Raw genomic sequence first — 15,927 nt, 5'->3', positions numbered from 1 at the left:
GCTTAGCCGTTATCTTAGCATATGTATGGATTCCCCGAGAAATCTTGACTTGAGTGTGAAAATTCTTCTTCAGCGAGAGGATTGAATCTATTTTGGAGTGGTGGCGTATAATCGCTTCTTATGGGAGTGTTTGACGTTGGACTTGGGGTGCTCATATTTGGAAAATTGACAAAGTCAAGCCTTGGATCGCCGGGCAGTTTAGCGCCCTTGACCTTTCTTCTAGCCTCTATATACGATATGTTTTCGGCGGCGGCCAGCGCATTTATTTGCTTTTGTTGCAAAATGATCGGACACTCGGTTGATGTAGCACGGTGCAGTCTGTCACAATTAATACATTTCGGGGGGGTTGTTCTTATGGGGGTACTCTTCGTCCTTGTCATGCTTGTCTTTGCCACAGAACAAACATCGTGGACGTCCCTTGCATTGATTGCCGATGTGGCCAGGTCTAAAGCAGAAATAACATATTCGAATTTTAGGGATGAATGGATATACCTTATATCTAACCTTAAATAAGCTAACCGAATTTGGGAGGATTTGACCCGCAAACTTAATTCTTAATGTACGGGACGGAAGGAACTGAAATTCTTCGCCTACTTTAACCCATCTATTTAGTCAATCTATACCTTGAATTTTTGCAGACGATTCGATGTAATCTGTAAGCGAATCCGTGGGAAATTTCTTAGGCACGTCTTTAATTATGCCTATTCTTTGCACCTTGAATGACGGAATATAGGCTTTGAGGTTAGCTGCTTTTAATATAGGATTATCAGCTAGATTGTTTGCGGCTTCACGACTGCGAAAGTCAACCGTGACTCTGCCGCGACCAGTTTTACGTACCTCTATGACATCTTTATACGCAAATTGCGAGATTAGTCTACTAACATTAAGGGGGTGTAGGGAGGGGTCGCCTCCTTCCTTATTGTTAGATGATTGGACGAACACCGAAAATGGCGCCTCATCTTTGTGGGAATATTTGAAAGTCGACTCACCGGGCAATTAAACACGTGCGTCGTCCGACGGCACACGTTTGTCCGACCCTTTCTTAATTATTTTAAGCATGTTACCTGAGTCGCTGGGCATTTCCGAGTCCGAGATGGCGACATTCTTTTACGGTCGTTGCCTGTGGAGGGGAGGGGGGGAAATTGTCTTTAGGGTTAGTTATGATAGGCGACAAGGGTGCAGTCTTGTCGCTTGTCGGCGACGTATCCATGTATTCGTCGCTATCGTCCTCATCCATGGGGAGAAGGTTGTCCCGTGGGTTGTCCTCTTTATTGTTTAAAAGCTGGTTGCGCAATTTGAGGAGGTTCGGCGCAGATGCACGGGGATGCGGGATTGTTATGTGTGAGTTTGAGTCCTCGCTCACATGTTGGGAAGCGAAACTTTCGAATTGACTTAGTGGGGCTGAGATATGTGCGGATGTTGTACGATTAATATCAGAATGGGGAGGGGTCCCAGGATGCTCCCTGGGACCCTCTGTGCTGGTGCAAGAGGCCGAAACCCCTCGCATTCTGTTTCGCGACACCAGAATCCGAAGAGTGTGGATGTCTAGTCGGATCAAAGAAATCTCACTACACGCTGGTAAATATAACCACAGAACGTATAAAGTAAACTTGTAGCCCGCGTATTATAACACAATCCAGCTACTAATAAAAGATTCGCGCGATCTTGACCGGGAACTGTCTCAAATGAAACTGTACGGGAAAGCTCTCGAACACGCAGGAGATAACACGTCCGCTCACTTCCGAAGTCCGCGCGCGAATCCGTGGTTAATCTATTTCTGCAAGTCAGGTAGAAAAACACAGAGAGACTCGTTTTATAGAACAGAAAAATACCATAGAATATATGATCAAGTTAGTTCAAGAAATTGACGATAGATCGCACTGTTCTCTACATTTTTCTCATATAACACCTTTCGACAACGAAATGAGAAATTATCTCTGTTCGACTTTAATTTATTATTGTACTTTGGACAATATATTTTGTTACTTATCACATTATGTTCTATTAAATAGTTTATTAATTTGTCTTTATCGTGAGTCAATGCCAAAAACTCGTGCAGCATTTTGGCACGATAACTTATGATAAAACAAAAGAATATAATTTCAAATTATGTTACACTTCTGACTTACCAACCAAACAGTTGTCACGTGACCTCTTGCATGCGCATGTGGTCGCGGGGCATGCTCGATCGTAGTCGTTACATCTTATCGGTATGACAGGTCTCATAACCTGATAGTCGTCAACTTTAACTGTTAATATCTCGCTTCGCGGAGCAGAGCGACACTTTTTTCTGTCAGATTCGGTCGTTTTGTGCAAAAGCGCGTCGATTAAGCCTAAGTTCAACGAAATCGGTGAGGAGGCCACTATTCTACATATTTACTTTTTTCAACAACTACAATGCAGATGCATAACGATGCAACGCTACAAGGAATCAAAAAGTTTATAATTGACTGGTTAAGACATGCTAAGGAAAGACATGCAAGACATTTAACAGGCAATGAGTAAACAGTGTGACCCATCAGCAACATTACTTTTATTTTATTTTTTTAAACATTTCATACATTTTTAACATTTTTGCTTTTTAAGTTTTTTTTTAGTTTCTTGAAAAATTGTGTTATATGAGAGATATGTACTAACACGTTAACATATATATATGTACAGTTATATTTTACAAATGTTAAAAAAGTACTATATATGTACCTCTATTTTTGTACGGTGTTGTTATGCCGCGTCGCCGGTTGGTGACGGCTTACGGCAAAACGTTTATTATTTTCGGGATCTCTTGACCTTACGAGTTGGGACTCGGTAGGCACAGGCGGGCAGACTAGGAAGCGGTCGGGTTCGCAGGTGGAACGGGGGTGTAGGCGTCGTTAAATGAACTTCACTTCGTTTTACTTTATATTGGAGCTTTATTTCAGCGCCCCTTTTACACTCACTAACTTACACTTGTATTTGCCTTTCACAATTACTATAACTCGCACGCGCTTTGTTATAATGTAAACCTTCGCGACACGACTTACGAGAACGGTCACGGGCAGAGTCTCCGGTGTATTACTCTCCGTCGCGGCTTCTTCGACGGTCCCTTATATTGCTTTGAGTTATGCCCTGTCGGCACTTTTCCGCCGGGTTCGACGGTCCCCCGAATGAGGTCGGTCAGTGACCGAGCGCATTCGCAATCTCGCTGTACTCCCGCGGTTCCGCGATTGTCGAAATGCGTTGTCGCACATTCCTATGCATCTCGCAATATTGTGTCGAAATGCGTTGTCGCACATTCTTATGCATATCGCAATAGTTCGATTGACGCGAAAGCTTGATGAACTTCCGCGTCCGCGTCAGCGTAAATTGAGAAGTCTTTCGAAAGACAATTTCCTCGAAGTCTTTCGAAAGGCTATTCTGTAATTTTATTATAAATAATTTAATAATTACCCGTTGTAATTTTAGATTACAACAGTGTACTAAATTTTTTTATCTTTAAAACTTAAAGTAGTTTATATGTATTTTTATTTTTACTCCTTGTAATTTTTTCCCCAAAAATTAGAGGTACTTTGTTTAAAAATTATTCTTTTAATAAATAAAGATTATTAATCTTTTAGTTTTAAGATATATCTTATGCAAAGCATAATATATCAATTCAAATTAATATGCAATGTATAAATATACTTATTTTTTCATGTACATCATAGACAGAAGTGTTAATTTTTTTGTTATACGTTTTGGAATGTGTTTGTTTAATTCTATAATTTATTTTCCAAACGAAGAATTATTTTATTGGACAAGACGAATGCATTCCGAAATTTATCACAAAAGAGGAACAATATTTCTGTCCACGATTGTACAATTATCCTCTTTCTGGTTAAACCGTAATTTCCGGCTCATTGTACATAGAATATCCATACAATATCGCAAGTGTTATATAATTGTGGCGGTCTACGCCACTCATCATGGTACACGCCCGCGCGATAACTCTACGGTACTTGTATTACCGGCGGCGACTTCGCATCAACGTCGCTAGGCGCCGCATCGCCTGTACCGTTTCGCGTATTTCAGATTCGACCACGACCTGTATATAAGGGGACCTCCTACGCCGCCTGACAGATCTTCTTAGGCGCTAGTCGCCTACGCACACCTATACCCAGATAGCCAAGCGTGATAGAACATACTGAGCAAACTAATACATTGCATGTGTTTTCATATATTTGCTGGTGACATTGAAATAGAACACGTTACAAATATACAGCTACATGACTGCTTATACATGCAATCAGTTGACGCAATTTCAAGAGCAAACGGTACGCAATATTGGTACGTTATGTTGTCTGCAACCTGTCAGCAACATGACAGCAATGAATGATTCATCGTTCCATCTTGAGCATCATGATGCAAACGTGACAGCAACAACATATATATAATGATTTCCATCCGTTATTGTGTATATGTCATCAAGCTGTGAAGTTTTTTAATTGTATCTCATATGAATATCTCATTGCTAACGAAGTGTTGACAATATGAAATTGTCACAAATCCCTCACAATTGATGCTGTCACGTTGCAATCAATTTCCTGTTAATAGAAATATAATTTATATGAGTTCAAACCGACAAGCATAATGCTGTCTCACCTCGTCCCGAATTTGTCAAAATTAGTTGCATTAACGACAAGCTGTTTGTTGGCAACATGGCAGCAAATTCACTGCATTTGGCTATCTGGGGCATATAATGTAAATATACGTTAATTGTTTAAAATACAAACATATGTCACCTTTCTTTTCTACTCTTTTGCGATTCACAATCCAATAAGGTAGATAATCGCTTAAATATAAAAGTAGCAGCGCCTATATAATTAATATCTTGCGACATTTTTCGACTTCTAAATAGTCGACTTATAGAAGTCGATTTTCCGTCGACTTTTAAATAGTCGACTTATAAAAAGACGGAAAACAGTCTAGCAGTCATTTTTATTTTATATTAAGCGCATCATGCATCATCAATATGGCGGCGAATCTCGAGGAGGAGCAGAGCTTATGCGAGTGCGAGGAATACGTGCCGCAAGACAGGACACGATAAGACGTCGTAAAGCGCCGCGCTATCGACCGCCGCCACGAAACGTCGTTGTTGTTGTCATTCACAGTCCTCATCATCATTGTCTTCCCGTTGACTTCCTCCGATACTTCCGATAGTTTCTCCAGCAGGGGGTCGATTGTGTATCTTGAAATGATGAGGTAAAAATTACAAAAGTGAGAAAATTCATTAGCGTTCTACAATTTTATTTATCAAAATCTAGTAAAATCTGTTCACTTTTGTAAATTTTACCTCGTTTCAAGATATATAATTGATCTCCAGACGTACGCGGCGGTTTATTTTATCGACGTTAAAAGTTGGCGGGAAGTCGATTTTTCGTCATGACGGGAAGTCGACTTTTAATCGGCGATTTTTGAGACATTCGCCGACTTCAAGTCGACTTGAAATCGACTTTCGTCCTTAAAAAAGTCGACTTCTCTGCCAAGTCAGTTTCGATAAAAGTCGACTTCAAGTCGATTTAAAGTCGACTTTTTGCTATTGTAGGGGAGGCCGGGGCTGGTTGTGACATTTTTTTTATAAAATGTCTCAACTCTTTGATTATGTTGTTCTTATAAATGAATCTAGACTTGCTAGATTCAGTAACTAATCGGGATTTAAATTTAATAATAATTTTATCTAACCGCTCATTAGAAATTATATAAATTAAAAAATTCTGAAAAAAGAAACATGTAACTTTTTATCCCACACCAGGGGCTGGTTGTTACAACACACGGGGTAAATTGTTTTAATTTTAAGATTAAATATTAAAACACAAATATTTGTAAAGTTTATAAAAGTAAGGTTTATTGTAAACAGAAGAAATTAGAGAGTATATACCACAACATACACATTTCTGCTTATTTAGATAACAAGTGCTAGACCAATAGACAAACCTGCGTTTTTGACGGCTGCTTGTCCTGTGACGGCTCCTCTCACAAGAACGCCAGCGCCACTAGCTCGCGCGGTATGTCTTCCGACACTGGCGTGATCATTTTCTCTTTCTAACGTTACTATAGCGTTCTCGGTTTAGCTACCGTTGGCACTGTAACAACCTACCCGTGTAACAACCAGCCCCAGTCTCCCCTACTCACGCTTATTAAAAACATGATGGCAAAAATAGACACAGATGCGGGCTTATATGTTGCTCAGAATGCAGACAAGTTATGAAATCTATAAAAGTTTACAAAATAGTGACATAATAAACACATAAATGTTCAATGAAATACTGCATATTGTGTGCATATAAAGCTCAAGAAATGACAACAATTTTAAATATTTCATGTTTGATAAAATTATTTAAAAACATGTAAATAAATAAGTAAGACGTATCCCAAAATTTATCAAAAATTGCTTCGCAGACCTCTGCACTATGTGATACCAGAGGTATCACTTAAGCTGATCTGCAGCAAAGAACATTGTAATTTAGGCTTCTCACAAGCTCGCCTCTTATACTAGCGCGTGATGATTTTTGATTACGAGAAAGCGACGCGTGGTATAGCCGCGTCGCGACAGCGTGCGGTACTAGCGCTCGCGGTAATTGTTGTGAAATTATTTCCACCAGGGTCAGCATGTGATTATCATGAGTTGGCTAAGTAACGTCATTATCTGAGCTCATATATTTCCTCATATACATGTTAACTTGTACTCATGATGTGTATTATCACAATATTGTAAACGTAGTCTAGGATCGCGCCTAGCATTCGAATTTCCCGCGCGACAGACGATATTACCGCCGCGCTCTGCGCATGCGCGCCTCGCGCCGAGAGACACCCAGAGCCTTAGGCCGGGTCTACATACAAGTCGGAAGACAGTTATCGGACGCCGCTACTCGTATTTCGTAACCGCTCGCAAAATCCCGTCTACAAGATTAGTCGTCTGTCAGAGTCGTCTATTGGCGCATGCGCACAACCTTGATTTTTACGTGTAGGCTACCGGAGAGTTGCGTGATGGCCACCGTAGCAAACACACGCGTTTTAACCTAGCTAGTGACCGCGAAAGTTTTTATTTAGTTTCGGGGTTCTTTAGTGGATACGGAGAGTAAATTAGGAGTTTCTTAGGCCCAGTTCAACAGTGGCCAGTTAGCTTAACTAGTAGTTAAGTAGTGATGCCAACCACTGAAACAAAAATCGGTGAGGGTTTTTCAGTCGCTCTCGGGTGAGAGCTGTTTACGAGGTTAGATTTTAACAAAAATCGGTGAGCTGTTTACGAGGTTAGATTTTAACAAAATTCGGTGAGCTGTTTACAAAGTTAGATTTTGACAAGTTGCATTTTTGCAAAATACATAAGTGAAATATTGACAATATACATATTAAACATATATATTGAACACTGAAATAATTAATTTCCAGCTTTGTTCTCATTACGATATTGCATCGTATAACAAAAATGGATATCAAAACAAACCGAATAAGAGCACCAAATTTTTCTCAAGATGAAAAACTGATACTTATATCATTAATAAAAAAATACAAATTGATAATAGAAAATAAGCGGACTGATGCTGTGAGTGTTAGAGACAAAGAAGAGGCTTGGCTCAAGATATTAGACGAGTATAATCAGCAAAGCAACTGTCGCCCTCGCGAATTAGGAAACATAAAAAACTTCTGGATCAATGCTAAGAAGGACGCCAAGAAGTTGTTTGCAAAAAATAAAAGAGAAACATATCTCACAGATAATTTAATTAACATTCAATTATTTAGGCGCTTTTGATTACGAGCAAGAATTTATTTTTATCACATATATTTGTTAGGTGGTGGATCCTCAAATATTGTGACTGATGTTGTGGCCGATGCCATTTATGAAATAATTGGACCATCCATCGATGGATTGATCAATCCGTTCGATTCTGACAAACCAACACCCAAATCAAATGATGTAGAAACACCATCAACTGTAATAAATCTACTAGATGATGATATGGAGAATGATGATCCAAATCACACAAGTGTTTTTCAGGTTTGTCAATATCATATAATATTTTTGTTTATTGTTGTTTTACATATAGAAACTTATACTATTTTAATGAGATACAACAATTTTCAGCATTTAGTAAAAAGCAGAGAATTAAACAGTTGGGCGGAATATAATCCTCAAAAATTGAAAACAATCATCAGTCCTCCGCTTTCCAATGCAAGAAAAGGTATCCAGTGTAAATATAGGCGCCCAAAAACGGTTCCAGTGGAGTCAAACAGTTCCAACGAAGAAACATTAAATCTTATGGAGACAAAAACAGCACTAGCAAAGTTAATGCTGAAGAACATTGAAGCTAAGCAGCGAATTGAAACAAAAATACTAAAAAAAAAACTCGAAAAAGAGCAACTTGCAGTTAAATTACTTAAAATAAAATGTAGAAAGGCGAATAGAGGAGAGCCTGTTTCTTCCTATTCAGATAGTATGTTGTCATCTGAATCTTCAGAAAAGATTCTTCTTTAACCTACGTGTACATATAAACGGGCAAAAAAGACATGATGGTGACAAGAGAAATTAACTTATGTTCAGTTTTTTGTTAATTTAGTATGTATTCCATGGCAATAATTGTGGGCTGTGTCAATAGAAAACAATGTGGCTATGCGATTAATGATGCATTAAGTTATTTTATTTTTTTTATTGTCATTGATTACGCATATACATATATTTCATGACAATAATTATGGGCTGTGTTAATAGAAACGTTAAAACGATGTGGCTATGCGATTAATGATGCATTAAGGTATTTTATTTTTTTATTGTCATTTATTACTCATATACATATATTTCATGACAATAATTGTAGGCTGTGTCAATAGAAACGTTAAAACGATGTGGCTATGCGATTAATGATGCATTAAGTTATTTTATTTTTATATTGTCATTGATTACGCATATACATATATTTCATGACAATAATTAGGAACTGTGTTAATAGAAATATAAAAACGACGTTTGTACGATCAATGACGTATATTAAGTTATTTTTTTTTATTCTTGTCATTGCGTGTATATATATATTTTTTAATAAATAAAAAATATGAGCTGTGTTAATAGAAACAGGTTTTCCATATGACTGCGTCTCCGTTTGTTCATTATAATAAGCTGCAAAATTATTAATACGTTATTTCACAATATATCTTTGATTAAACAAAAATAGAAATAAAAATATATACTTATGCTATATCAATTGTATAGTATGATTACCTCTGGAAATAATTGTTTATCATATGTTGTCTCGCATCATTCCTTTCGCCAGGCAAATCTATATCGCGAATCTGTGGTATCTCATCGTACACAATTCCATTGATCAGTGGATCTGGCGGCTTAGCTTGCCTTGCGATGTTATGTAGCACCGCGGTCGCTACAATTACTGGTAATGTTCGTTCAACAGTAAAGAAACGAGAACCGATGTTGAGTACGGCAAATGTTCGACTCCATATGCCGAATGTGCGTTCTACTACACACCGTGTGCGAATTTGAGCTTCATTGTATAATTGTTCAGCAGGTGTGATTGGATTATTCAGAGGTGTCATGAGATAGGGCAGATTTGGGTAACCGGAATCTCCAAGTAAAATTCCATCACCAAATCTCCTAGCTTCAAATAAAGTTTTTATTCGCGAATTATTGAATATGGTGGAGTCATGCGTTGCTCCAGGCCAGCGCGCTACAATGTCGATAAATTCTAATCGTGCATTTACCACAGCTTGCACATTTATCGAAAAATAGCCCTTTCTATTTCGATATAACTCTGCGTTTTCTCCACCTGATACAAATAAAACAAAAATTCAATTAAATGTATTAATCAAATATGAATCATTGTGCGATATATATATATATATTAATGTTTTTAGTTACCATATGATTCAACTCGTACGTGCTTACAATCTATAGCTCCTATGACTCGAATGAAGCCAGAAACTTCAAAAAATTCCTTTTGAGCTTGGCGTATTTGGTCAGGCTGTGCAGGAAATCTAATGAAATCCTCACTCAAAGTTGCAATTGCTGGGGAAACGCGATGTACAATCGTATAAGCCGAAACTTTACTTATTCCGCAGAAATCTCCCACCGTGATAAAAAATGATCCAGTTGCGTAGAATCTCAGTGCAACCAGTAACTGGATCATTGGAGAAATGGCATAATTCCTATACATATATATATAAGATAATAAATATCATTATTGAAAATAATGAATCATTAAGTCAAATACTTTTCAAGCATTTTATCATAGAACCATATTTTATAGTTTTATATACATACCAGCTAGTAAAATGTTCTAATTGGTGATGAATCCTATTGAGCAACATAGCAACACTCTGCTTTGATAATCGGAAACGATCAATAAATGCATTTTCATCTAATTCCTCAAAATAATTGATGCGCAGTCTTATCCTATGTTGTAATTGCAAAATTCTTGGAACTCTTGCGCCTTGCTCCATTTCCTCATCGTCATCCTCATATAATAAATCCCACAGTCTTTGCATGCTGATACTAAAAAATATAATACATTTTCAAATTTTTTGTTACAAATTAATTTTTACATCCATTCATGTTGTTTCTCCAAAATACAATTAAAACTGACTATTGACTTACATTTTAATATGACGTTATATTGCAGTACTTTTCAAAATGTTATTTCCTATTTTTATTAACAGCAAAAAACAATAATCAAACTATATATACCTTTGCTAATATAATAATGAAAAAACCACTTTGTGCAGGAATTCAAGAGGATGTACAAGAAGGACCTGAGCCCCAACAAGAGGGCCCTGAGACGCTTGAGGACCGCCTGCGAGAGGGCGAAGAGAACGTTGAGCTCGTCAACGCAAGCGAGCATTGAGATCGACTCGTTGTTCGAGGGTATCGACTTCTACACGTCCATTACTAGGGCTAGGTTCGAAGAACTCTGCGCAGATATGTTCAGAAGCACTCTCGAACCTGTAGAGAAGGCTCAGGGACGCGAAGATGGACAAGGCTCAAGTTCACAGCATTGTTCTAGTCGGTGGCTTTACTAGGATACCAAAGATTCAGAAGCTATACTTCAAGATTTCTTCAACGGCAAAGAACTGAACAAGTCTATCAATCTGAACTGGAATGGAATAAAAATATTAAATATAGTAAAAATAAATCACATTTATTTACAAAATTTATATATTTTCAATATTGTCAAAATCTAACCTTGTAAACTGCTCACCGATTCAATATTGTCAAAATCTAACCTTGTAAACTGTCACCGAATTTTCTTAAAATCTAACCTTGTAAACAGCTCACCGATTTTTGTTTCAGTGGTTGGCATCACTACTTAACTACTAGTTAAGCTAACTGGCCACTGTTGAACTGGGCCTTTAGGGGTTTACACGACCTTTAGGATAGCTAGACCGAAAGGGGAAAAAATAATTTCCCCCCGTGAAGGGGGGAATAAGGATAAACATAAGTTTAAAAAGATTAAGGACAAACAGAAAGCGAGAGAACGTCTGCCGATAAATGCTATAAAGAAAGCAGCAATGGAAAATGCAGCGGCTAAGCTAATAAACGAAAAGAAAAGAGCAGCCGAGGACGGAAATAATGAAGATGGAGAAGATGAAGATACACAGGGATTCTCACAGAAGGAAGGAGAATGGCAGATTGCAGGACAAAAAAAGATGGCAAAGGATAAGCGCGCCAAAATTTTACAAGAAATGACTACTATGAAGATAGGCAACAAGGAAGAGGGGACTAGCCAATCAGGTAACGATGACGTCAGCACGGAAGAGTCAATGCACGAATCAGGAGATATCACCACGGAAGATTCCAGGTATACATCGGCGAGTGAGATGGAGATAGATATGGAGGATATACAGCACGCAAATACCACGTGTACCGCTAACTCGAATCTGAACGCGAAAGTTAATAAGAACACAGGTATGGCTGAAAATAATAGAGGTATGGAGAGGACGGCACGAGAGGAATATATGAATCGTGCAGGAACACTGGAAAAAGTCAGTGAGTTAGACGCATCTGAATTGGCTAATCAGAAGCAGGTTAAATTTAACGAAGGGACCAATATAACATATAGATTAGTACTCAAATTAAATAAAGATAGAGTACAGACAAAAAGAGGTAAGAATCATTTTAAAATTTGGAAAATAGCTACAAGGGTTAAAATATTCCTTTACGGCTATTTGTAAATTTAAGAACTGTAATGACGCAAATATTTGTTTAGAAGCAATCAACAATATTACAGGAGAGACAGGGTTATCAGCAGAAATCGACCAAAGGAGATCGAAATTCGTAGGTGTGATCTCTGATGGGGAGATAGCATTATGGATTTATGGGACTCAATGGGACGACCACGAAGATGTTTTGAAGATCGGACGGATGTACAGGAAAAAGTGGGACAAAGAAAAAAAGACACTGATTGAAGAGGACACAGGAAATCTGATTATCACTTTTACGGGTGACAAAGTCCGTAAGAAGCTAGATTTATTTGGACGGAGAACTGCAATTAAAGTTAGGCCGTTTATTGCGTCGATCAAACAATGTTTTAAGTGTTTTAGGTTTGGCCACATAAAAGCGCTGTGTAAGAGTGAAGAGAGATGCATAATATGTGGAGAACTAGCACATGGAAACTGTACAAGAGTAGCGAAATGCAGAAATTGCGGAGGCAATCACAGATCTACTTGGAGAATGTGTAGAGAATATGAGAGAAACAAAAATATAAACCTTGCTATGGGATATAATAATGTTTCACGTAGGGAGGCAGAAAGAATATTGGCGGGAAAAGAACAAGATAAAGTACCAGAACAAACATACGATAGGTATGAAGCACCAGCACAATGGCCAAAACTTCCTCCGCCAAGAAAAGAGATGGAAGGAAGATGGTGTTGTGCCGGTGCCATGAGCTGCTCTCAGGGTCGGCACAGGATTCGGGAATCTCGGGTCGGAGAAGAAACACTCGTCACGATGTATAAAATTACAGCCCAATATATTTCTCTTCTAATCTTCAATACAATTCCTTTTATTTGAATTATGATACTCGCGAAATTACGACCTTTTATATACGCGACGCACGTTATTGTTTTATGGTTGACTGGCGACTGCCCGTCGCTCGTCGGAAAAGCGGGCGCTTTATCCACTCGGTATGGCTGACTTAGTTGTCAGCGTTTTTGATACCTTGATGTCCGGGATGACCATATTTGGTCATTCCCGAGACTGGTGCAGATCTTCGCGTCAGCGGTCTTTGTCGCTAGGGTCGGATTTCGTATCGGAGGCACTTGATGTTGCCAAGTGCATTCTTTATTCTTAACTACGATGTGCGCTCACAACAATGGGAAGAACCGCAGACATCTAGAAAGTTAATTACATATGAAGAGGACAGGGAGGATAAACAACGGAGAAAAATCAATACGTATAAAGACAAAGTGACTATTCAGAAAACTAAACAAGAGAATTATTATAAACAATTCGATAATAGAAGTGAAGAAATAACAAAGGACAAAAGAGGAATAGCCTTAAGACAAACGGATAAACAACCGGAAGAAGGATGGGACATCAGAGGAAGAATCGAATAATAATTCTCCAGAGGAAGAAAGACAAGGCCAGAAGGAAGAAGATTCAAATTTCCCGGAAGGTCTGAATAGGGAGCGAGATATTATCACAAGTTTGGCAGCTAAATTAATTTATTATACAAATCAGGATTGGGAATTTAGAAGAATTATACAAGAAATGATTCAAGGACCAGAACAAAAGAAACTTGAATGTGGCGGTCAGCTGCCCGCCTGCCGCCACGTGCGCGCGACCGTACATACGCTACACGAATAGTATGACGGGAGGCGCGCGGCGCGCAGCACGGATAGTAGCGTAATATCGATCGGCGCGCGGCATGAGATCGACCGGCAGAGTAGTTCGGCGCGCACCGCTGCGCGGCGTATCTCTCTCGTAAGTAAGGTTCGACATCGATCCTTATTTAAAGGGCAGCTCAGCGGGACCTCTCCAGCGATCTTCGAGAACGCCAGTCAGGGCGTGCTACCTTTCGGGGCCCCTGACATAAGTCTCTTTTACGAAGTGTTGCTCTACAGTGGGCCTTCGTAAAACACCTGCTTGGCAGGGCGTTAATACAGTAAGAGACAACCAGCATCCTGCCGCGGAAAGGTTTCCGGGGTCGTCGCGACCCGGCCCGTCGGGCGACTCCTTATCCGGCTCCTGAGTCCAAGACGTTGCCTGCAAACCTGACTCCGGCTCCTGAGTCCAAGACGTTGCCTCCTGCGAACCTGACTCCGGCTCCTGAGACCAAGGCGCTGCCTTCTACTACGGCCTCTGCTCCGAGTACTCCGGCTCTCGTGACTCCGACTCCTGCTCTTGTGAACCCGACTCCTGTTCCTGTATCCAAGACGAAGGATCGCATCGTGATCACAAAGGTAGAAACTCTACCACCTGGGAAACGTCTCCTACAGAACAAATCCAGGACTAAGTGGAGATTTACCCCGATTGCCAAGTGGGGTCATACTGACCCAGCAACACTACAATCGGTGGAAAACAGATCACCATCCATTTCGAGACCGACTCCAGACCAACCGAGCCCTACACCAGCTCCTGTTCCTGAGGCTACATCGAGAGATCCGAACTTGTCCTCCAAGGTAGAAACCTTTCTACCTTGGAAGCTCATACCTATCACAGTTCCGGCTCCCGAAGACGTATCGGCTCCTGAGATCCAGGCGAAGGACGCTATCCCGATCTCCAGGATAGAGACCTTTTTACCGTGGAAGCTCCATCCCATTGATTTACCACCAAGAGCTCCACGTGTCCGACGCCCATTGATTCAGAGAACTCTGTGGCGACTCAGACCGACCACCTCTTCAAGACGCCTACACGACCACGATTCCTGAAGATCCGACTGAGTCCTATTCCGTCAACCCCAATAGGCAAACCTAGGACTCCCGGACGGAACCTAGTGGTCCCGCTAGAGAATTTCTTCGAGAAGAAGAAATCCATTACGAAACAATTATTTAAAGAACCGTAATGCGTATATTACACTTCACAAAGATAACCTACACCAACACACACGACCATCTACACATTCACATAGAGGATATAATTATTTTGTACATAGAGCATGAATAAACATAGCGAGACTTTATCCAATTGAACATTTCGTTATTTGTGGGAACGACGCACCTTAACCTAATCCTGATCAACAACCCTACATTGAAGTAAGAAGTCAGGGAGATAAACATAATATCAAACAAGATATTTTACAAAAGAAGAAAGAATTGGAACTAGATGAAAAAATTAGAAGACAAAGAATGATAGTCGGCAATATCAAAAGAGATTTTTTGAGAGATCAAGGGAAACAAATAGCGCGTGCAAGTGTTCGTTCGGACACTTCACAGTGCTAACCAGATATCGGCACATTCAATATAAAAATAGTTAATTGGAACTGTAGAGGATTTCAAGGCAAGAAAAATGAGATAATCAAAAAAGCACAGGAATTCGATATAATTATATTAACAGAAACAAAGTGTAACAAAAATAATATATATATTCCAGGATTCAAATTGTATTGTAAACTGAGTAGAGGTAATAGTGGAGGAGTAGCAATCTGTGACAATGAAAATATAGAATTTGAAATTATAAATGGTTGGCAAAAAATAAATAATATATTTGATATCATAGGAGTAAAACTTATTAATACAAAAGAAAAAATTAATGTAGTTGCAGTATATAGAAGATCAGGAGATATAAAAGAAAGGATATGAAAAGATATATATAAATTCGAGACCAGAAATCTAGAGACTATTATTGCAGGAGACTTTAATGCACATCACACTCTATGGAATTGTTATGATATTGACAAACATGGAAAAGATTTATATAAAAACATGTACGATAATGAATATATATGTGTAAATGTAAATACATTAACGAGA

The 15,927-nt window shown here is 39.1% G+C and overlaps 1 protein-coding gene and 1 long non-coding RNA gene across 3 annotated transcripts; one reads left to right on the top strand and one right to left on the bottom strand.

Moving 5' to 3' along the window:
* Positions 1–6,904: 6,904 nt before the first annotated feature.
* Positions 6,905–9,114, top strand: LOC139813225 (uncharacterized). 2 transcript variants are annotated; one of them, XR_011732085.1, is made up of 3 exons: positions 6,905–7,265; positions 7,405–8,011; positions 8,099–9,114. It is a non-coding gene; the product is annotated as an uncharacterized lncRNA (long non-coding RNA). The 2 variants fall into 2 exon arrangements; XR_011732084.1 differs by having other exon boundaries at positions 6,905–7,286.
* A 10-nt stretch (positions 9,115–9,124) lies between these two features.
* On the bottom strand, positions 9,125–10,501 carry LOC139813224 (putative nuclease HARBI1). Its single transcript, XM_071778594.1, has 3 exons — positions 10,283–10,501; positions 9,881–10,167; positions 9,125–9,788 (listed from the first exon to the last, which is right to left on the bottom strand). The coding sequence occupies exons 1-3, from the start codon at positions 10,459–10,461 to the stop codon at positions 9,226–9,228; spliced, it is 1,029 nt and encodes a 342-aa protein (XP_071634695.1). The 5' UTR covers positions 10,462–10,501; the 3' UTR covers positions 9,125–9,225.
* Between the last annotated feature and the right edge of the window lie 5,426 nt (positions 10,502–15,927).

The sequence above is a fragment of the Temnothorax longispinosus genome, chromosome 5, assembly GCF_030848805.1.
Source record: "Temnothorax longispinosus isolate EJ_2023e chromosome 5, Tlon_JGU_v1, whole genome shotgun sequence".
Lineage (NCBI taxonomy): Eukaryota > Metazoa > Arthropoda > Insecta > Hymenoptera > Formicidae > Temnothorax > Temnothorax longispinosus.
The sequence above is the reverse complement of the archived record's forward strand: the minus strand, read 5'-3'. Positions and strand labels throughout refer to the sequence as shown.

What these genes read in the sequence shown, in the direction of transcription:
- LOC139813224 (XM_071778594.1), bottom strand. Translation starts at nt 10,461, where the DNA reads ATGGAGCAAGGCGCAAGAGTTCCAAGAATTTTGCAATTACAACATAGG. An exon ending in TTAGAACATTTTACTAGCTG is followed by an intron (nt 10,168 to 10,282) that starts GTATGTATATAA and finishes ATATATGTATAG; the next exon opens with GAATTATGCCATTTCTCCAA. An exon ending in CGTACGAGTTGAATCATATG is followed by an intron (nt 9,789 to 9,880) that starts GTAACTAAAAAC and finishes TATTTGTATCAG; the next exon opens with GTGGAGAAAACGCAGAGTTA.